Source organism: Lynx rufus, unplaced genomic scaffold (genome assembly GCF_022079265.1).
Source record: "Lynx rufus isolate CCGP_SWC_20201006 ecotype Redwood Valley unplaced genomic scaffold, mLynRuf1.p SCAF_13, whole genome shotgun sequence".
In the NCBI taxonomy this organism is placed as follows: Eukaryota; Metazoa; Chordata; class Mammalia; order Carnivora; family Felidae; genus Lynx; species Lynx rufus.
Genome location: NW_025814827.1, coordinates 17,351,901 through 17,375,889, shown reverse-complemented (window position 1 = coordinate 17,375,889; position 23,989 = coordinate 17,351,901). Strand labels below are relative to the sequence as shown.

Genomic DNA, 23,989 nt, shown 5'->3' with positions numbered 1-23,989 from the left:
TTATCCTTCCTATAAAATCACAAGTTTCTTTACTAAGTGATGTTCCACTCAAATGTAAAGTTGGTAGATTTGAACCATCAAATCTATGAAAGGCAATAAAGTTAGCAAAGTGGTGAGAAGACCAGAAAATAAAGACACCTGCCTATAATTTGGAAAATAAGATATAAAGCAGGAAATGGCTCAAAAATATATACACACAACAAGAAAAAAAACATGATTCAATATAACAATATACACATACTTCCTACCAAAAAGATCAACTGTATTATATCGGAGTTCTCAGATATTCTTTCAACTTATTTTTTTTTAAATACCACTATGAAGCAGTATTTCAGAAAATTTATAGAAATTCTATTAAGAAATAGGAATAGTAGTTGGGGTACCTGGGTGGCTCGGTTGAGCATCCAACTCTTGGTTTCAGCTCAGGTCATGATCTCACGGTTCATCAGTTTGAGCCCCACAACAGGCTCTGCATAGCCTGCTCAGGATTCTTCTCTCCCTCTCTCTCTCTGCCCCTACCCTGCTCACACTCTCTCTCTCTCAAAATAAATAAATAAACTTTAAAAACAAAAAAGGAATAGTGGAATGATCCCTTATGCTTCTCTTTAATGACAGTTGTAACAAAAGGCATAAATTTAAAAATATTAGTTCACATTAGAATCTCACTGTGAGCTATACTAAAAATAACCACTAAATAATCTTGCAGTGAGTTTTTCTCAGGCCATACTAATACTCTTGGATAAGTCCAAGAGATAATTATTTTTCCTAAATTTTCATCTATACCAATATAGGACTATAATAATATTTCAGTAATTACATAAAACCCAAACTTGAACAATATAAAATATACATTTTATTAAAGTCACATAAGTCACATAAGCAAAATTCCTAATGAAACTGCAATACATTGGTAATGTACAAGCCTAAAACACAAGACAAATGAAGCCAGGGATGGTAGGATACAACATGTCATTTCCTAGTATCAAAGAAGAATAAGGAAAGGGAATAACAAAGACAGTCCCTGGCACATCACATGAACATGAACATGAACATGAGGCCTGACAAAAAACATATCTTCCACAAGTATTTTAAAAATCCTGCATCCCACAATATAATAAATCTGCCTACCACTTACCGATTAGAAACAACTGCTTAAAAGGATGAGATATTTTAGGCTACACAATATTTAAGCTGAAAATCGATTTCTAATATCTTAGCGTACTTTATTATCCATCAAATTCAAGATGCAGCGGCACCTGGGTGGCTCAGTTGGTTGAGCATCTCTTCATTTTGGCTCAGGTCAAATGGGATCAAGCCCCACGTTGGGCTCCACACTGAGTATGGAGCCTGCTTAAGATTTTCTCTCTCCCCTTTGTCTGTCTCCCTGCTTGCACTGTTTCTCTCTCTAAAATAAAATTTTTAAAAACTACTTTCAATATTTAAAAAAATTAAGTACACAATAAGCAGCTGATACTTATTTTACTTTATTTTTTCTGATTAAACTCTTTGGTAAGGGCTAGACCTTAACATAAATATTAGTTACATATCTCCCTGTCAGCATTTTATGCTTGTAAATGTTGTACTCCCTTCATAATGTTTCATTCATTCATTCACTCATTCAGTATAACTTAAATGACCAACACCTACAGAAAAAAAGGTGAATATAACTCAGGCTTTGCCCTTCAACTTTGCAGGAACAAAGGACATATGGATGTAAACAAAGTTATAATAAAATGTAATAAATGCTGTAATTGATATACTTATTGCTAAGTGAGCTTAGAGGAAGAAGCAATGCTCTGGGTACATATCACTCAGGCATCCCATTTATCAGAATTTATCCAAGTAAAGCAATTTCTGAAATTGAGAAAACTGATTCCTAATTTCTAAGCAAAGCTAAGAGGTATCTATTACCCTAGCATCTATTATCAAAATATTTTAATACTCTAATCAATATTACAGAAGTATGTTTCAAAATACTTACATTTCCTTAACAATCTTTCCTATAGCACTGTCCACATGCTCACATGACTTTTTATTTTATTTGTACTTTAGCGAGAGAGAGAGTGCGTGTGTGTGAGTGGGGGAGAGGGGCAGAGAGAAAGAAAGAAAAAGAATCTCAAGAAGGCTCCATGCTCAGTCAACATGAAGCCCGGCATGGTGCTCAATCTTAGGACCACAAGATCATGACCTGAGCCAAAATCAAGAGTCAGACCCTCAACCAAACCACACAGACTTTGCCAGTCACCCAGCCACCTTCAAAATTCTGTTTTTTTTTTTTGTTTTGTTTTGTTTTTTAAAGTAGGCTCCATGCCCAGCATAGAGCCCAATGCAGGGCTTGAACTCATGACCCTGAAATGATCAAGACCTGAGTTGAGGGTCGCCTGGGTGGCTCAGTTAAGTAAGCATCTGACTTTGGCACAGATCACGATCTCACAGTTTGTGGGTTCGAGCCCAACATCAGGTTCTGTGACAACAGCACAGGGCTTGGTTGGGATTCTCTCTCTGCCCCTCCCTGACTCGTGCTTTCTCTTTCAAATAAATAAATAAACTTAAAAAAAAAGAAAGTGGGAATGCAAGCTGGTGAAGCCACTCTGGAAAACAGTATGGAAGTTCCTCAAAAAACTAAAAATAGAACTACCCTACGACCCAGCGATTGCACTATTAGGCATTTATCCACAGAATATAGGTGTGCTATTTCAAAAGGACACATGCACCCCCATGTTTATAGCAGCCCTATTGACAATAGCCAAAGTATGGAAAGAGTCCAAATGTCCACTGATGGATGAATGGATAAAGAAGGAGTGGTGTGTGTGTGTATGTATATATATATATGTGTGTGTGTATACACACACACACACACACACACACACACACACACAATGGAGTATTACTCAGCAATCAAAAAGAATGAAATCTTGCCATTTGCAACTACGTGGATGGAACTGGAGGGTATTATGCTAAGTGAAATTAGTCAGTCAGAGAAAGACAAAAATCATATGACTTCACTCATATGAGGACTTTGAGACAAAACAGATGAACATAAGGGAAGGGGAACAAAAATAATATAAAAACAGGGAGGGGGACAAAACAGAAAAGACTCATAAATATGGAGAACAAACTGAGGGTTGCTAGAGGGGGTGTGGGAGGGGGGATGGGCTAAATGGGTAAGGGGCACTAAGGAATCTACTCCTGAAATCATTGTTGCACTATATGCTAACTAATTTAGATGTAAATTTTAAAAAATAAAACAAGTTAAAAACAAAAAAACAAAGAAAGAAAGAAAGAAAGAACGAACGAACTTGAGCTAAGATTAAGAGTCGGATACTTAAATGACTGAGCCACCCAGGCATTCCATATTTTCAAACAACTTCAAACTTTATTTCAAGAGCACTAGTTTTTCATGGAATTCTTTTTTTTAAGTTTATTTATTTATTTTGAGAGAGAGCATGCACATGCAAGCAGGAGATGGGCAGACAGAGAGGGACAGAGAGAATCCCAAGCAGGCTCTGCACTGTCAGTGCAGAGCTCAACACAGGGCTTGAAACCACAAACCGTGAGATCATAACTCGAGCCAAAATCAAGAGTCAGAGGCTTAAATGACTGAGGCACCCAGGTGTGCCATTCACGGAATTCCTAAGAATGGACTTCAGGCTTAAAAAATCTCAAGATTTCTTCATTTAACATTAATATCTGTAAATCTGGTATGTGATACACCCTTTCTGATTTAGGAAACTTGGAAGCCAGGTTGAAAAAAGTTTGCTCATGCACTTAAGCATAAGACAAACAGCACAAAGAATGACTTTAATACACACACACACACACACACACACACACACACACACACACACAGACTGTGCTAGTACTCAGAGATGCAAGTCATCTAAGCAGAACACTTTTCAGGTATTTTCCTCTCTTCTAAGTTAACTACACAGTATTTATTATATTCTGTAATTTTTAAATCACAGCAATGTGATTCTACAGGATTAAACTGAACCATATAATCAGAAGAAACAAACTCTACTTGATTATGTTTTAAAAGATGGAAAAATAGATAACAGGTCTAGCCACAATGCACAAGAGCAGCACACATTTTACAGACTGGACTACTAGGTATAGCCCAAAGTCACCCCAAAACCATATTCAAAACAAAACTGGGTCTTCTAATCAACACACTATTTTATCATAATCACTTCTCATTTGTATTATAAATTGTTATTAACCAAATAACCCATAATTTGTGTATCAATACAAATCCTGTTTAAGGGGGTCGTAGAGTACCAAAACTAACTTTTTGTATATGGTGGAGGGGAAGAGACTTAGCAGGAAATCTATAACTATACCACCCAGGTCATTTCATAGACCTTTGCAAGGAAAGAGAGAAATAAAACCATCAGGTCATCACATTTTTAACTAATGTATGTTACAACATAATTAAAATGACCACATTTTAGGGCACAAACTGAGACAGCATCAACATACAAGTGTGATAATTGAAACAGTAAAATACAATACCTCAATTTGGATCTACTCTAGAAAAAGTAGTGTATATATATATATGTGTGTGTGTATATATATATATATATATATATATATATATATAGTTGATCAAACAGATTTCTGTTAAAAGTACTTAAGATGACCACTTATACACAGCATGAGATCTCCTGGCTGCAGGCCCTTTGTTGAGAGCTTCAGGTCTCATTTGTATCATTTGAATATCTATGGTATTTTATCTATAAAGCACCATATCACATTTTCCTCCTATGAAATGACTTGCACACATCTTACAGCCCCTGTTAGATCTATGTTTGATTTATGTTTCTACCACCCGCAACCAAAACTAGGTAACTTTTAACTAGCAGTCAATAAATAAGTTTATGGATGACTAAACAGCATGCACTCACATGCTCGCTCTCTCTCACACATGCATAAACACAACAAAAAAGGAGGAGTGGGGGAGAGCTAGGAATTTAGCTTTGCCACAAGCTCAACATGAATTATGTCATGTCATAGATCAAATAAAAATCTAATGATGTAATAGAAATGTGGTATCCAAACCAAAAGCAGCTAGAATCTCGACTTTTCCTTTCGGTAGTTACACTGTATTTGGAATATAATATTAAATTTATTTTGGGGTGGTCACTAAAAACTTAGGAAGGCTGAAAGATTGCTATTATTTCATGATACTGATAAAGAATGGGTAATTAAAAAATATCTGAAGTTAAGGGTCATAAAAATTTACATAAATTGCTGTCAATAATATTCTTACCTTAAAAAAAAGACCCTAAATGTATCTTCTTACCTCCTTCAAATCAAAGCAAGAGATTTTATAACTTAAAGGTACTTTTTTCTACAATGATCATTACATTTTAATATGGAAAATAAGTTAATTTAATATTTATTTACATGTGCAAAACACTTTAAGTTACATAGTATTTATTACATGATTAGTAATTAATAATTTTATATCTGATTAAAAATAATTATTCATCCATTAATATCTTTCTTAAGCATCTGTACATCTGATCACACTTTTAATTTTTTTTTTAACATTTATTTATTTTTGAGACAGAGAGAGACAGAGCATGAACGTGGGAGGATCAGAGAGAGAGGGAGACACAGAATCCCAAACAGGCTCCAGGCTCTGAGCTGTCATCACAGAGCCCGAAGCGGGGCTTGAACTCACAAGCGGTGAGATCAGGACCTGAGCCAAAGTCGGACGCTTAACCGACCAAGCCATCCAGGTGCCCCAAGCATCTGTACATCTGTACTTAAGCATAAGTACAGAAAATAAACATTACTAAACAGTAGTCAGGATGCCTCCCTGTGAGGAACAAAAAAGTTATAGAAAAATAAACAAATATACTCATAAAAAGGAAGACAGAACAAATCAAATACCAGTGGTACAGATGAGCAATTTAAAAGTTCTGAGGAAGGTGTAGGTAAATTTTTAAAGAAGTAGAACTTGAACTGTACATTAAAAGATGATCAAGATTTAAGATAAATGACTCAGAAAACAAACTGCTCATGGTATATTCAGCAACCAGATGATCATTCTGGGTGAAAAAGACACTTATATTGGGAAACGGAACAAAGTTTAAAAAAACAGACTAGAATTAATTTACAGAGAATCGTGAAAGCCAAGTTAAGAAATGTGGCTTACAATCATTAATTGAGGACTTTAGAAAAATAAGCTGACATGAAAAAGTAAGCATTTAAGGAAGTCATCTTGTAGCAGTCCATAGGATAGCTTTAATGATAAATGGAAAGGAAGCTGAGAAACCTATTAGGAGGTGAACAATAAATCAGGGTTGTATAAATAGGAAAAACACAAAAGGAACAGATTTACCAATTACAGCAAGCAAGACAAAGTCTAATAGAGAATACTCCAAGATTTTGTATCTATGTCCCCTTAAACAACAGAAAGAAAAAAGTACAAGGTCTGAGTCAGTCAGGTGTGGCTCAAATCTATGCTGTGTAACTTTAAATTTTTTTTTTTTTAACGTTCATTCATTTTTGAGAGACAGAGAGAGACAGACTGTGAGTGGGGGAGAGGTAGATAGAGAGGGAGACACAAAATCTGAAGCAGGCTCCAGGCTCTGAGCTGTCAGCACAGAGCCCAACATGGGGCTCGAACTCACGAACAGCGAGATCATGACCTGAGCTGATGCGACGCTTAACTGACTGAGCCACTCAGGCGCCCCTATGCTGTGTAACTTTAAAGAAATAATTTAACTTCTCTGAGCCTTAGTTTCCTCAGATATAAATAGATATTTACTTTGGGTTTTGAGAAGATTAAAAAAGAAAATGCATATAAAGCATATATGCACCTGGGACACCCCAGGCACTAAACAAATGTGATTTCTGCCTTTCTCCCCTGGCTCCCTGTTCTTTATCCCTTAACAATTCTGAGAAATGAGCAGTACAGTAGGTGATCTGTCTACAAACTGTCATTTTAGAGTTAATAAAATTGAGTTAATGAGAAATTAAATGTATCAATGACATAAAACCAGCTACCTTCACTGTTGGCACCAGAAGACAGATCTATTGACCCATAAAATACATAAAAAGTAGTGGGAAATCAAGACTCTTCTTTAAAGATATATCCTCTACTAAATATACAACAGAGGATTGGCTTCAAAATTTAAAAACATTTAAATTTGACTGTTGCCTTAATATAAAAAGGGCAATCCATTTTAAAAGAAAACATTTTTTTTTAGCATATATACCAAATTCTAGACTAGAATGAGGACCTTTCCATTAGAGAAGGAAAATTAATGATATAAATTTCTTCTTCTAACCAGACTAAATATAAGAAAACTTCAGACACAGCAATAAGTTTACTCACCTTCCATGGGCATGGAAATTTAGACGTAAAAACTGGTCCTCGTGTGAAATTGCTCTTTTGGCACGCTGGTGTTTTTGGTGTAATGAATCCACATCATAAGATAATCCTTCATAATGTCTAATGTATTTATTTAAAGGATTTCCATATTGACCTATAAAAAAATAAACAGTTTGAATTAGTATCATAATGAAGGTCCATTCTAGTCCTAATGCGATTCCATGATTATTCAAATATCTATAAATATGTATGAAACAACTGTCTCACTAATATTAGTACTTTATTTTCACATACATTTTTCTAAAAATTTATTGTAATGGGAATTTCAACCATACACAAAAGTTTGAAAGTTAGCGACAAGTTTGTCTTTGATGTCTTTTATCAGGTTAAGTTTTTTATTAATACTTTGTAGATAAAAACTATCAGGGACAGATGCTGACCTGTCACCTGCTCTTTCTACACCTAGTAAATTGATTCCATGGATTTTTTTAGCTTATTAACATGACAAAGTTGACCGATTTTTTTTAATTTTTTTTAATGTTTATTTATTTTTGAGAATAGAGTGAGTGGGGGAGGGGCAGAGAGAGAGGGAGACACAGAATCTGAAGCAGGTTCCAGGCTCTGAGCTCTCAGCACAGAGTCCAATGCAGGGCTCTAACTCAAGAACCGTGAGACCATGACCTGAACCAAAGTCGGACCCTTAGCAGAATGAGCCACTCAGGTGCCCCCCCAAATTGACTGATTTTCTAATATTAAACCAACCTGCATTACTGAAATAAACCCCACTTGGTTACAATGTACTATGTTTTACAATATTGTGGGATTTGACTTGCTAATATAACTTTGTTTAGAATCTTTGTTATCTGTGTTCATGAGAGACACTGGTCTGAAGTTTTCTATTTTTTGTACTATCTTTGCCAAGTTTTGATATCAGAGTAAAAGAGGAGTTGGAAAATATTACCTCTTTTTCAACTTTGTGGACACATTCATATAGCACTGGTATTTGTACCTCCTTAAATGTTTGGCAGAATTCAGCAGTAAAGCCATCCTGGCCTAGACTTCTCTTTGTGAAAAGGTTATTAACTATAATTTCAATTTCATATATAAAGAGCTATTCACATTATCTACTTCTTAAATGAGTTTTGCAAGAATTTGTCCATTTCACCTAAGATGTTTAAGTTATGGAAATAAAATTGTCCAAAATTCCCTTATTATGTTTTTACATCTTTTTGAATCTGTAGTGATATTACCTCTCTCATTCCTGATATTGGTAATCTATATCTTGTCTCTTTCATTCCTGATCAGGATAGCTAGAGATTTATTGATTTTATTTATATTTAAAAAAAAAAACAACTTTTATTTCCTTTGATTTTCCCTAATTATCTGTTTTCTATTTATTGATTTTTCCCTTTGGTCTTCATTATTTATTTAATGCTTACTTTGAGTTTAACTACTCTTCTTTTTTGTTGCATAAGGTAATGCCACTGATTTAAGACTTTGCTTCTTCTCTAATCCAGATGTTTAGTACTATAAATGTACCCTTAATACAGCTTTAGCAGCATCCCACAGATTCTGTTATGCTGTTACCATTTTATTCTATTCAGTATACTTTCTAATTCCCGTTTTGATCCATGTACTATTTATAAGTCTGTTATTTATTTTCGAATACTAAGGATTTTCTCAATTATCTTTTTGCTATTGACTTCTAATTTACCCCACTACAGCCAGAAAACATGCTTTGTATATCAATACTTTTAAATACACAGTTATTTTATGACCCAGAATATGATATTTACAATATTTCATGTGCACTTGAAAAGAATGTGTATTCTGCTGTTAATGGTGAGTGTTCCAGAAATGTCAATCTCTGCTCTTCTTGAGTATTCTATAAATTTCAACCAGGTCAAACTGGTTGATGGGATTGTTCAAGTCTTTTATATCCTTACTGATTTTTCTACCTACCTGTTCTATTATCAAGAGAGGAGTACTGAAATCTGTCTATGATTGTGATCTTCTGTTTTTCCCCTGCAACTGTTTGCTTTGTTGATTTTTGAAGCTCTGTTATTACATGCATAAATGTTCATGATTATCATGCCTTTGGGATCAATTCATCCTTTATCATTAACAAATGATCTTCAGGGCACCTGGGTGGCTCAGTCGGTTAAGCGTCCGACTTCGGCTCAGATCATATCTCACGGTTTGTGAGTCTGAGCCCTGCATCCGGCTCTATGCTGACAGTTCAGAGCCTGGAGTCTGTTTCAAATTCTGTGTCTCCCTCTCTCTCTGCCCCTCCCCCTGCTCATGCTCTGTCTCTCTGTCTCTCTCAAAAACAAATAAACATTAAAAATTAAAAAACAAAAACAAAAACAAATGATCTTCTTTATTCTTTGCAATAGTCTATGTCCTAAAATCCACTTTGATATTAAAATGGCCACTATCTTTTTTTTTTTTTTTTTGGACTAGCATAGTGTATCTTTTTCCATCCTTTACTTTTAACCTATCTGTATCTTGATATTTAAATTTTTTTTTCAACATTTATTTATTTTTGGGACAGAGAGAGAGAAACAGAGCATGAACGGGGGAGGGGCAGAGAGAAGGAGACACAGAATCGGAAACAGGCTCCAGGCTCCGAGCCATCAGCCCAGAGCCTGACACGGGGCTCGAACTCACGGACCACGAGATCGTGACCTGGCTGAAGTCGGATGCTTAACCGACTGCGCCACCCAGGCGCCCCTGTATCTTGATATTTAAAGTGAAGTTGTCATAAGCAGCATATAATTGGGTCTTGCTTTTTTTCTTTAAGTGATCTCTATGCCCAACATCAGGCTTGAACTCACAACCCTGAAACCAAGAGTTACATGTTCTACCAACTGAGCCGGCCAGGCGCCCCTTGGGTCTTGCTTTTTATCCAATCTGATAATCTCTGCCTTTTAATTAGGATGTCTAGATCATTTACATTTAAAGTAGTTACTAATGGAGCACCTGGGTGGCTCAACTGGTTAAGCACTGACTTCAGCTCAGGTCATGATCTCACCGTTCTTGAGTTCAAGGCCCATGTCAGGCTCTGTGCTGACAGCTCAGAAACAGAAGCCTGCTTCTGATCCTGTGCCTCCCTCTCTGCCCCTTTCCCACTTGTACTCTGTACCTCTCTCTCAAATATAAATAAAAACATTAAATTTTTTAAAAATAAAAGTTACTAATGTGGGTAGATTTAAGTCTATCAATGTTATTTCTATTTGACTCATCTGCACTTTGTTCCTTTTTCTTTCTTTTGTACTATTTTTTATGATTTCATTATTATCTCTTCATTGGCTTATTAGCAAAACTCTTTGGCTATTTCAGTAGTTGCTTTAAGGTTTATAGTACACCTCATTAACTTATCCCTGCCTACCTTCAAGTGATATTATAACATGTCAGGTGTAAGAACCTAACATTAATATACTTCCATTTCTCTCCTTCTGGCCTTTAGGTTACTGCCATTGTATATTTTACTTATATATATATTATAAACCCCACAATATATTGTTGTTGTTTGGGTTGAAATAATTATTTTATTAAATTTTTGGAAACAGTGAGAGACAGAGTGCTAGCAGGGGAAGGGGAGAGAAAGAGGAAGACACAAAATATGAAGCAGGCTCCAGGCTTCAAGCTATCAGCACAGAGTCCAACAGGGAGCTCAAACCCATCAACCATGACATCATGACCTGAGCCAAAGTCAGATGCTTAAATGACTGTACCATTCAGGTGTCCTGAAATAATTATCTTTTAAGGAGGTTTAAATAACAAGAAAAAAAATCTCCTTTAATCATCATTTTCAGGGTTCTTTATTCTTTTATGTGAATCCATATTTCCATCTAGTATCATTTTCCTTCTGGATGACTTCCTCTAATATTTATTCTGCTGGTGAAAAACTCTTCCAGCTTTTGTATGTCTGAAGTCTTTATTTTGTCTTCATTTTTGAAAGATATTTCCATGAAGCATAGAATTATAGGCTGACAGGTTCATATATTTTTCTTTAAATACTTTTAAGATGTTGCTCCACCATCTTTTCAATTGTATGCCTTCTGACAAGAAATCTGTCATCCTCATCTTCGCCTCTGAATATAATGTGTCTTTACCCTCCCCAGTTTGTTTTTAAGATTTTCCTCTTTACCACTGGCTTTGAATAATTTGATTACCATGTGCTTTGGTTTCTCCATATTTCTTGAGCTTTGTAACAGTGAACTTCTTGGATCTGTGGCTGGACACTTTTTCAACCATTATTTCTTCCAGTTTTGTTGTTGTTGTGTTGTTGTTGAACTCTCTCCATCCTTCTCCAGAAGGATTCCAATTACAAGTATATCAGGTCATTCAAACCCTTCCCACAGTCCACTAGTGGTTTTTCATATTCATTAAAAATTCTTTTATCTCTTTTTATTTTGAATTGTTTCTACTGCTATGTCTTCTAGTTCACTAATATTCTGCAATGTCTAATCTGCTGTTAATGTCATCCAGTGTACTTCCCATTGAAAACAGTATACTTTTCATCTCTATAAGTTAGATTTGTGTTTAATATTTTCTATGTCTCTACTTACATGAAATACAGTAATAACTCTTTTAATGCTCTTGTCTGTTAATTCTAACACCTGTGTCACTTCCAGGTTGGTTCCAATTGGTTGCTTATTCTTCTCACTATGGATTATTGTTTTCTTGCTTCAATGTATGCCTTATAATCTTTCACTAAATGGATCCCAGACATTACAAATTTCACTTTATTGGGTGGTAAGCAATTTTTGTATTTTTATAGATATTCTCAGGCTTTGTTTTAAGAGAAAGTACAGTTACTTGGAAACAGTTTGATCCTTTTGGGTCTTGCATTTTTAATTTGTTAGGTAGTTCTGGAGCAGTGCTCACTGTAGGGCTAATTATTCCCAACCAGTGAAGGAAGACTTTTCTGAGTAGTCTACCCCACTGCTCCACAAATTAAGAGTTTTCCCAGTCTGGCCAGTGAGAACAGGCACTATTTCCTGTCTTATGTGAACACAAGGCACTGTTTCTTTCCCTGGACTCAGACAGTTTCTTCACATGTATGCACTGATCAATACTCTGCCAAACACTAGGAGAACCCTTCGCAAATCTCAGGGATTCTCTCTCTATGCAGTGCTCTTCACTCTGATATTCTGTCTGTGAATTCTAGTTACTTTGGTCCTGCTTGAGTCTCAGTTTCATCTTCTCAACTCAGAGAGTTAGCTGGCCTCCACCTAGGTTTCCTCTCATATCACTGCAGATGGAAATTTTCTCAAGATAGAAAGTTGGAACAACCATACGTCTTGACTCATTTATTTCCCCTCTCTCAGGGATCACTGTCATTTACCATCTGGTGACCAGTCTTAAAAACTGTGGTTTCTCTGTTTTTTTTTTTTTTTTCCTTGGTTTCCTTAGATTTTTCCAGGCAGGGGGATAAATCTGGTCCTGGTTGCTCCATCTTCACCATGAGTGAATCCTTAACAAACCAAAATGTCTTCCTAAAGAAAACTGCCCTCTTTTATAAAACAAAACACCAAGTATGTTTTCAAAAAGAAACTATAATGGTTTCTCTAATGTACTGCATGAAGCCTAAGTGTCCATCACTGAATTTTCTGTACATACAAGTCTGTGACTGGTCATTGTACAGTTAAGGACACAAATTCTTATGTCAAATGACCTGGGTTTAAATGCTGGAGAATGGTTGCAAAACAAGGTAAATATATTTAATACTACTGAACTGTATACTTAGAAATGGTTAAGGTAGTAAATTTTATGGCAAGCATTTTTTTTTACTAGAATAAAAAAAACTATTCGGTTTAAATCCCATTACCTTTATTTATTAGCTTGTTTCCCTGAGCAAATGCAAGACTCAGCTTCAGTGCCCCATCCTTAAAACCAGAGAGAAGTAGGTGTGCCTGAGTGACTCAGTCGGTTAAGCATCCGACTTGGCTCAGTTAATGATCTTGCAGTTTGTGAGTTTGACCCCCACGTCAGGCTCTGTGTTGACAGCTCAGAGCCTGGAGCCTGCTTTGGATTCTGTGTCTCCCTCTCTCTCTGCCTGTCACCTGCTCATGCTCTGTCTCTCAAAAATAAATAAACGTTAAAAAAGAATGTTTTTTTTTAAACTGGAAAGAAGTAGAATACCTCTCTCTCAAGGCTGTTTGGATTATGATTTAAGCCATGGGTGGCAATTAGGAAAGTGCCTACAATACACTAGGCACAGTAAATAATTCTCCTCCTCCTCCTCCTTCTTTTTCTTCTTGTTCTTCATCATCATCATCACCATCATCTCCTCCATCTCTTCCTCTACTTCCTCCTCCCACACTTGCCTTTGAGACCTACATACACTAATTGAGGCCATACTGAGGAATAAACACACAACTGGATCTGCATCCTGACACTTCCTAGCAATGACTGCATGAGCTAGGTAATTTTTTAACTTTTTAAAAATCTTAGGTTTTTTATCTGTAAAATAGAGATAAGGGCTACCCTAAATGCATGTAAACTGCTTAGCACAAAGGCTGGCATTAAAGGATCACTTAATTTAAACTATTATTGAATCACTTCACTGTACTATTGAATGCACTGTTCTCAAGAGAAATGACAAGAATGGAATCCAAAACTAGAATCCAAAACTATCTTTGCAACTAACAAAGAAAACACAGTGAAGCTAGGGTATAAGAGATGATAAAGCCTACTAGTATGAAATGTTTAAAAATCAAGACTAATGGAATCAAATATTATATTAAACATTTACCATATCCTTTAAAAAAAAATTTTAAGTTTATACTTAGGTTTAAAAAAATACCCACACAAGAGAAAATATCAAGAAGAAATCAAGAATGAGAAAGTTGTAGTATGAGAACTTTTGGGTGGTTTCTTTCATTCTGAAAATCAAGGGGCGCCTGGGTGGCGCAGTCGGTTAAGCGTCCGACTTCAGCCAGGTCACGATCTCGCGGTCCGTGAGTTCGAGCCCCGCGTCGGGCTCTGGGCTGATGGCTCAGAGCCTGGAGCCTGTTTCCGACTCTGTGTCTCCCTCTCTCTCTGCCCGTCCCCCGTTCATGCTCTGTCTCTCTCTGTCCCAAAAATAAATAAACGTTGAAAAAAAAAATTTTTTAAAAAAAAGAAAATCAAATGTAGGATTTCCACTGGGTTACTGAATTGTATATAAGTGGACTGAATAGCCACAGCACAAACTTGGTTTTGCAAAGTTACTGCTTCCACTCCTTTTTCAGCACCAAAAAAGTCAACTTTTTAAGTCACAGTTCAGATAAAGTGTTCTGCCATTTCTGATAACTTAAAACAATAACCATGGCTATTTCAGTGACATGTGATAAAAGCTCAATTATTTGCATGGATGGAACACTCCTGAGTTATTAAACAGTCATCTTTTCTCTGTCCCACACACAAAGGAATTTTCTAAGGCAAGATGTTTACTTTCATTGGCAAAGGATCTGACTAATGATTTTTCTGGATCTTTATAACGGAGATAAAACACAATTCACAGATTTTAATGGATCAAATTAAAAATTGCTACACAGGAAGGGCGCCTGGGTGGCTCAGTAGGTTGAGCATCTGACTTTAGCTCAGGACATAATCTCACAGTTCATGGGTTTAGGCCCTGCATTGGGCTCTGAGCTGATAGCTCAGAGTCTGGAGGCTGCTTCAGAGTCTGTGTCTCCCTCTCTCTCTGCCCCTCCTCCCCTGCTCATGCTCTCTCTCTCTCTCTCTCTCAAAAATAAATAAAAACATTATTTAAAAAAATGCTATCCAGGAACACATGGTTACCAAGTCCATCTTCTTATCATCTTCTACACAAGACCCATGTTTTTGGGTTAGCTATGCCTAAACACCAGTATTTATGATACGATCCCAGTAATAAAAAAAGAAAAAAAAAAACACTGAAGATAATGTATTGAAACGGTATTATGTAATTTATCTCCCCCCAATACTTAATAAAACAAAGGGGGATCTGTTGGGGAGAAAAAACTTACAAAAAACAGCACACCCTCCCATATTAAAAAAAAAATTCTTGGGGCACCTGGGTGCCTCAGTTGGTTAAGTGTCTGACTCTCAATTTCGGCTCATGTCATGATCTCTCAGTCCTGAGATGGATGGCTCCGCACTGGGTGTAGAGCCTGCTTGAGATTCTCTCTCCCTCAGGGCACCTGGATAGCTCAATTGGTTAAGTGTCAGACTTCTGCTCAGGTCATGATCTCACAGTGCTGTGAGTTTGTTCGAGCCCCACATCCGGGCTTTCTGTTGTCAGTATAGAGCCTGCTTTGGATCCTGTCTCCCTCCCTCTCTGTACCTCCCCTGCTCCTGCTCTCAATGTCTCTCAAAAGTAAATAAACATTAAAAACAAATTCTCTCTCCCTCTCCCTCAGCCACTCCCCTACTCACTACTCACTCTCTCAAAAAAAAGTTAAAAACAAATTCCTCAAGAACTGAAACCAAGTAAGAAAAGAATATAACCAGTGTGTGCTGAAGTGACCTAATACAGGCTCGTAAGCACCTGATCTCTTCCCAAATCTGTAACCAATGACATTATGTTGGTAGCTTGAAATTAGCCATGGGGGTGGGGGGGTGATATTTACAGCACTGAAATTAGAAAAGGCTACCAAACAGAGGATTTTTTTGTTGTTTGTATTCAAGAGACCCAGTGCACTAATACAACACTGAGAATAATCTAATGGCATAATCTCTCAAACAGGCAGCCAAGGAAACAATATTCTAATGAGAAAGTGGAAAAGCATAATAGAGAACTGGATTTGCATTTTGACACTTCCTAGCAATGACTCCTAGGATTCCTGATGCTGTCTGTCCCTAACACTCAGAAGTCATACAATTCACTTTTTTTTTAATTCCAAAAGAGAACAGAGCCTTGGAATTCTCAAAGAGGTTGTATATAATCATGACCCCATGACTGGAGAAAAGCGGGTAAAACACAAATAATCAGCCCTTCTAACTACGGCTCAGAGACAAGTTATCCACATTATATCACAGCAAAAAGAACAACAGGACAGAGAAAAGCCACACAACCATAAATATCACATTGTCCAAATATACTAGAGCAAAAACAATGAAAGAAACAAAACAAAAAAAAGTGCAAAATAGTAAGTAATCCAATTAAGAAGTAAACAAAAAGCATTTGGAAACAATCCTGGACAAACTAGAATCAGTCCTGGATAATATTTAGAAGATCTTGTTAATTCTCTTCAGTACAACAACATTGTGGTTATATAGTAGAATATTTTGAATTTTTGGAGATATATTTTAAAGTACTTAGGGGTAAAGTGACATGCATAATTTTCACTGTAGTCTACGCAGGAAAAAAGGAAAAGGACTCAAATTATTAAACCAGTTTCCACTTCTGGCTATAATGGAGAAAAAGGGACTGAATTTAACCTACCCCCACCGTAAACAATTAGAAAACTAAACAAAACACATAAGAAGATAAGCAAAATGAGATGAAATCTACAACTGGCCCAACTTACTAACTACAAGCAGTGTCCAGGCCAATGTGTGGGGTGGAAGAACACAAACAGCCTGGTGTTCTCACTCAACTGAGGGGCCAAATAACGGAGTTCAGTGAGGCCGGGCGTTCAGAATCTGTGGGTTAGAGGGTCAAGGGAAAGTTGAACAGAGAGAGCTCTGAGACCTTGTCCCTTTAAGTGTCTGGTTGAGTACTAATCTGAACACGTGAGAGAATAAACTATGCCAGCCCAGAAAAATGAACCACACACAAAAGAAGTAAGAACAATCTTCAAAGCCAGTAAAGGGCTGAGAAGTGTTCATATTTCCACTATCCAGGGAAAAAAGACCTGCAATATATGGAGCATAGGTATAGCCCTCAAAAAACATGACCTTATTCATGGGGTAAAATTACCCATACACTAAAGGTATTATGGACCTTACCCTAGCAAAGATTAGAGGCAATATTTCAAGGATTAAACTGATTCCAAATAGTTGAACTATACACCAAAAAAATCAGACAGTATCTAAAGGAGAGACAAAATCTAAGTCACAAAAAAAGTAAAAATCAGAATGATTTCAAAAACTACCATGCATGTAAAAAAAAAATCAGGAAAATATAAATATATTTTTCTGCATAAGTGGGAAAAAATCAGACAATAGAGACAGAAATTACAGAGATGATGGAATTAGCATACAAAGAGGTTAAAACAGCTATTATAAATATGTTCTATATGTAAAAAGCATACAAAGAAACAAACATGAAAGGGGGGTTGAAAAGGTAAAAGATTTAACTATAAATCTACAGACAAGAAACTCAACAAATCTTAAGCAGAATTAAATATAAAAGAAAACCACACAGAGGCAAATCATAAGCAAATGGCTGAAAACTAGGGACAAAAAAACCCAAAGGAGCTAGAAAAAAAAGACATTATATACAGAGGAACAAAAGTATAAATGACAGCATAATTCTACATAAGTCAGAAAATAATGCAGCAACATGTTTATAGTACTATAAGAACAAAAAACCTCTCAACCTAAGATTCTATATCCAGTGAAAATATCTCTCACAAATGAAGGTGCAGTGACACGACCACTTTTTCAGACATCAAACCTGCCAAATTATCACTAGTATACCCGCATTACAAGAAATGTTAAAGGAAGTTTTTCAGGCAGAAGCAATGATACCAGCTGTAAATATGTACTGACACAAAGAATAGTGCCAGAAATAATGAATATATGAGAAAATAAAAATAATTATTTTCTCCTTTTTTAATCTCTTTAAAAGTTAAATGACTAATATGGAACTGCATATGAAGCAAAATTGTTGCTAAAAAGTCCATTATGTTAGTCAGGTCCTATTTTTCATGCAGCAATAGTAATTATGATGATTCGATTCAACTAGAAAGTGTCTTTGAATATTAACTGAAAAACATAGAACACAATATGATGCGTCATTACTACATATTGTTAACCATGTGTGTAGGTCATAATGATGAATTAAAGATTGTCACATAAAAAAAAAAAGTTAAATGACTATTAAAAAAAACCCACAATGTGCTGTGGCATTTATGATATAGAATTAAAATAGATGATAATAGCCCAATGGAGAAGAGAAATGGAAGCGTGTATTATGTAAAGGTATATAATGATAAGTTATTGATATACATTGCACACCTTAGGAATAACTTCTAAAAAAAAAATAGCTAACAGGCTTAACACATAAGCCAACAAAGATAAATGGAATCTTTTTAAAATAAATTAGTCCCAAAAAACTGCAGGAAAAGAAGGGGGTAAAAAACTAACAGAAAACAAATAGTATGGGGTGCCTGGATGGTTCAGTCAGTTAAACATTTGACTCTTGATCTCACAGGGTCGTGAGTTCAAGCCACACATTGGGCTCCATTACTGAGTGTGGAGCATATTTAATTAAAAAAGAAAGAAAAGAAAACAGAAAACAAATATTATAATAGTAGTTTTAAACTCAACCGTATCAATAAATAAATTAAATGTAAATGATCTAAACCAATAAGTAAACATGAGACAGTCATTTTCTTATTTTTACAAAAAAAGAAAATATAACTACAGGCTGTACAAAGACATTTTAACACAAAAATAAAGATGAGTTAAAGTAAAAAGGATGGGAAAAGTTGTATCATCCAAACAATCCAAAGAAAGCTGAAATGGCTATGGTATTATCAAAGTAAACTTCAAAACAAAAAACTTATGAGTAAAGAAAGATGTTTCCCAATTCATCAAAAGGACATACCTATCTTAAATGTGTATCACATAACAGAGCTTCAAAGCACATGAAGAAAAAGTTGACAGAACTGAAAGAAGTTGTAATTATTAATTATAATTATAGTTGGAAATCATTAACAGTCCACACTGAACTAGTAGACAAAAAAATAAAATACAAAAAACTTGACCACTATCAAACAATTTGATCCAATCAACATTCACAAAACATTCCACCAAACAACAATACATTATTTTCAAGGACACATGGAATATTCACCAAGACAGACCTTAATTCTGGGCTATAAACCATGTTTCCATAAATTTTTAGAGGCTGAACTCAAACAGTATGTTTTCTGACTATACTGCAAGTAAATCAGTAACAGATGTGTGGCAAAAACCCAAAATATTAGAAACTTAACACACATTTAATTAGCCCACTGGTCAAAGAAGAAATCAAAAGGGATATCAGAAAGTATTCTGGGGGTGCCTGGGTGGCTCAGTCAGTTAAGCGCCCAACTTCAGCTCTGGTCATGATCTCACGGTTCGTGAGTTCGAACCCCATGTCAGGCTCTGTGCTGACAGCTTGGAGACTGGATCCTGCTTTGGATTCTGTGTTTCCCTCTCTCTATTCCTCCTCCACTCATGCTCTGTCTCTCTTTCTCTCTCAAAAATAAATAAAGATTAAAAAAAAATTTTTTTTAAGTATTCTGAATTGACTGCAAAGAGCTCAAGGGAATTTTATAGGCTAATGTAAATGTTCTATGTTATGGAAGTGGTTATACAGCTACGTACATTTCTCAAAATTAACTGTTGAATTTTATTGTATGGAAATTAAACCTCAATAAAGCTACTTAAAATTTTTTTAAGAAAAATGTTTAATCAAACTGGTAGGTATATGGGTATTTGGTCTTTCTTTTACCTTTCCCTATGTCATAATATTTTCCAAAAAAAAAAAAAAAAATCCAGGGGCATCTGGGTGGTTCAGTTGGTTGAGCGTCCGACTTCAGCTCAGGTTGTGATCTTGCAGTTCCTGAGTTTGAGACCCACATCGGACTTGCTACTGTCAGTGCAGAGCCTGCTTTGGATCCTCTGCCCCTCTCTCACATTGCCCTTCCCCTGCTTGTGCTCTCCCAAAAATAAAACATTAAAAAAAAAAATTTTTTTTTTAGTCCAGAATCAAAAACAAAGACAACTCAAATATTACAACTTGTCATCTTTAAGGAAAATTAATGAAATCAACATTCTACTCGCCTCCAAGAAACTACTAAGCAACCTTCAATGACTCATTATTCATAATTAACTACATTTTTGTTAATAAGACATAAGTAGTAAAAGATGGGGGAAACAAAAAGATTAAATGACAACCAGTGATCACAGGTACCAAAAGAACACTGGGGGAAACCAAACATCAAGGGAAAATATCAGTTAAGAAGTAAGAACATACACCATTTTCAAGAACTTCTTAGCAGTACTGAAGTTCCAAACTCAACACTTAAGCTAAAAAGCTAAAAGAAAATCCGGGAGCCTACTACTCAGCACATGTTCAAATAGGCCATTCATTAACTATTACCAGAGAGACTGGAAATTTGTGTTTGTAGATGTTGAGTCTTGACACACACAAAATCTTGCTATTCAAATTGTGTTTCAGGGACTGACTGCATAGGTGTCTCCTGGGGAATTGTTAGCAATGCAAAATCTTGGGCTCCCCTTTGGAATTTCCCAAGCAACTCAGGCTCTACCCAGCCCTACGTGATTCCCAGTGATCTGTATGCATTTTCAAGTTTCAGAAGCTCGGCAACTTTTCTGTATACAAACAAATTCCCTCGACTTCTACCAGCTGCTGCATATTTCTTTTTCTACATGCTTGCTTCAATCTAAGTGTTTAATAGTATATTAATAGGGCTAGTTTACCACAGGTGCTATCATTTAAGCAAGAAATGCCTTGCCCTGATGTCACAGGTAATATACTGATCAGAAAAAGTTCCCAAATAATACAAAACAGATGTAAGCAAATTAACTCAAAAGCCAATTCCAGCCAACCATTTGTTTCTGCAATACAGCTATATGCTCATTCTTTTACGTATTTTCTCTCACAGCTTTCATACTATAGCAGCAGAGTTGAACAGGCAGAGTATTACAAAACAGGAATCAAATCTGTACAAAGTCACTTTAGCACTTAGTTTCATTAGTACTGACTCATTATAAACCCTCTTTTTTTTCCTCTCTACAAGAGGAATTCTAATGAGAGATCCATGTACCTCTGTAGGGTAGGGGATTCATGAGCCCCTGGGCATGCAAAAGTCTAAGAATATTATTTTGTCCCTCTCTCCTTTTAGCTGGCACTTTGTTGATTCTGCTTTTCTTATTTAAATCTTTTATTCCTCTCTTTATAAGTCTATCTTTTTTTAAACTACACTTTTTTTAACTACACTAACTAGAACTACCAAACCATGCTGAATAACAGTGAGAGCATTTTTACTTTGCTCCTGGTTTTAACAAGAATATCTTCAGTTTTTATCATATAATATGTTCATAAACGAAGCTAAGGTTGTTTCTTCCCATTCCTATTTTAGAAATCTAGTATTTTAAAATTCACACGCAAAGTGTGGCTAAAAGACATTTGTTTTTTAAAAAAGCTTCACATTTCACATCTTTAAACAGAAAAGTTAAAAATCTAAAACTGCATATGCCTATTTTATTTTTTAAATGTATTCTAATTGATTTAAATGTGCACTGATAGCTCACCACATACAAAAAATAACTTGACTAGATAAACTTAAGTATTTAATTAAATAATGTTTAAAATCAGATCTAATAACTAAAACTTATTGAGCACTTACAATCTGCCAGCCCTGTAGTGTTCTACATTATTTTTCATTTAACCCGCCCAAAAGACCTAAAAGTAAGAACTATTAGCCCACTTCAAAGAAAACTGAGATTTGAGAGATATGTAATAAGACCAGAGTCACACAGCAAACAGGAGGCAGTGCCAAGAAGATAATTTTGGTTTCAAGGACTTCATAATTTTCTACAATAATTCCATTACCCTCATCATAAACAAGGCAAGCCACCATTCACATTTCTGATGGGACTATAAAAACTGAAGAGAGGGGCGCCTGGGTGGCTCAGTCGGTTGAGCGTGTGACTTCGGCCCAGGTCATGATCTTGCAGTTCACAAGCCTCCAATTTCGGACCAGGTCATGATCTCACAGTTCATGAGTTCAAGCCCTGCATCAGGCTCTGTGGTGAGACCTCAGAGCCTGGAGCCTGCTTTGGATTCTGTGTCTCCCTCTCTCTCTACCCCTCCCCGCACTCGCTAGCATTTTCTCTCCCTCTCTCTCAAAAGTAAGTAAAGATTAAAAAAATAATAATAATACTGAAGAAAGAGGGGTGCCTCGCTGGCTCAGCTGGTAGAGCACGCAACTCTTGATCTCAGGGTTGTGGGTTGGAGCCCCACACTGGGTGCAGAGATTACCTAAAAATAAAATCTTAAAAAAAAAAGAGAAGAAAAGTATCAAATTACAGCACATGGCAGGGACCTTTCAAAACCTAAACTGACATCTACCTCTAAGATGTGGAAAAACATGTAATAAAATACCAAATAAGAACATACCTTTTAAACACCCAGAAAATATATATGTATACCCTTGATTTCCGCAGCTAGTGAACGAAATTGGCACAGTTTACTCTACAGGAGCCCATGCCAATCTCCAACCCTGCATTACTTATCTCAGTCAGATACCACAAAATTGCTTGTTCCCACATAGAGTATCTGGACCTACTCAACTGAGATATGTTCCTATACTTTAGCAAGTAGTCAAAAGCTCATAAATTAAGGGCAGAATGTGGTTCTATCACCAAATCTCACTGATGCAGTCAAAGATTCACCTATCTCCTCAACTCCATCTGAACAGAGCTTGGCCTCTGACCTACTCACCTTTGTATCTGCTCTCCCCTTACTGCGTATCATCCTGATTCCCTTCTCCTAAGCTGCTTATTCGTCTACTCCAATCTGTCAAGTACAGGCGACCACTGAATGATGTGGGGGTCAGGGACACCAACACACACACACACACACACACACACACACACACACACACACACGTTGAAAATACACATGTAACTTTCAATTCCCAAAAACTTGACTAACAACCTACTGTTAACCAGAAGCTTTATCAATAACATAAGCAGTTAGTTTTGTATATGTGTTATATACTGTATTCCTACAATAAAGTATACTACAGAAAAGGTTACTGAAAAAAATCATAAGGAAGAAAAAATACATCTACAGTACTGTATTGTATTTATCAAATAAAATATGCCCATAAGTAAACCTGTGCCATTCAAACTCATGTTGCTCAAGAGTCAACAGTACTCTATTCCTGACCCTTGTTACTTGCTAGATTCTCCCAGGTTACATCAATACATAAATATATATGCCTTAGTACTAACAATACCATTGCTTCTGTAGTTTCAAGCTTGAACCAAGAGAAATCATGAATCAGGCAAAATAATACCAGACACAAAGAGGAATCCAAGATTTTGTGTTCTTTGCAAACCAAACTGCAAATCCTACCTAAGAAACTTGACCTAGAACCTACAAATTTTTCCATAAATACCAAAGCATTCTCTATTATGATCTTATTCAATTCCCATACTTCCCATACAATATTCTCTTACTTGAAGTAATAGTCTATTACTTGACAATAATACTGGAACCCTCTCCACCTTTATCTTCTTCAAGACTATCTAGGTATCCTAGAAGCCAGCAATATATACAATGATCCCAAAAATATCACATGAAAAACACCAACACTGCCCCGCCTCTCCAACACCACTTTTCTACCAGAGACACAACAATAAAACTAGGAGAAAATCTGCACTTGGCTGGCTCAGTTGGTACAACATGCAACTCTTGATCTC

At 36.1% G+C, this 23,989-nt stretch overlaps 1 protein-coding gene across 1 annotated transcript in view; it reads right to left on the bottom strand.

The window, feature by feature from the left end:
* Positions 1-23,989, bottom strand: part of ADAM10 (ADAM metallopeptidase domain 10) — a 137,700-nt gene that overhangs the window by 95,419 nt on the left and 18,292 nt on the right. Inside the window, exon 2 of the mRNA XM_047075053.1 lies at positions 7,349-7,499. Within this exon, the coding sequence (XP_046931009.1) occupies positions 7,349-7,499 (151 nt within the window). The remainder of the gene's footprint in view (positions 1-7,348; positions 7,500-23,989) is intronic.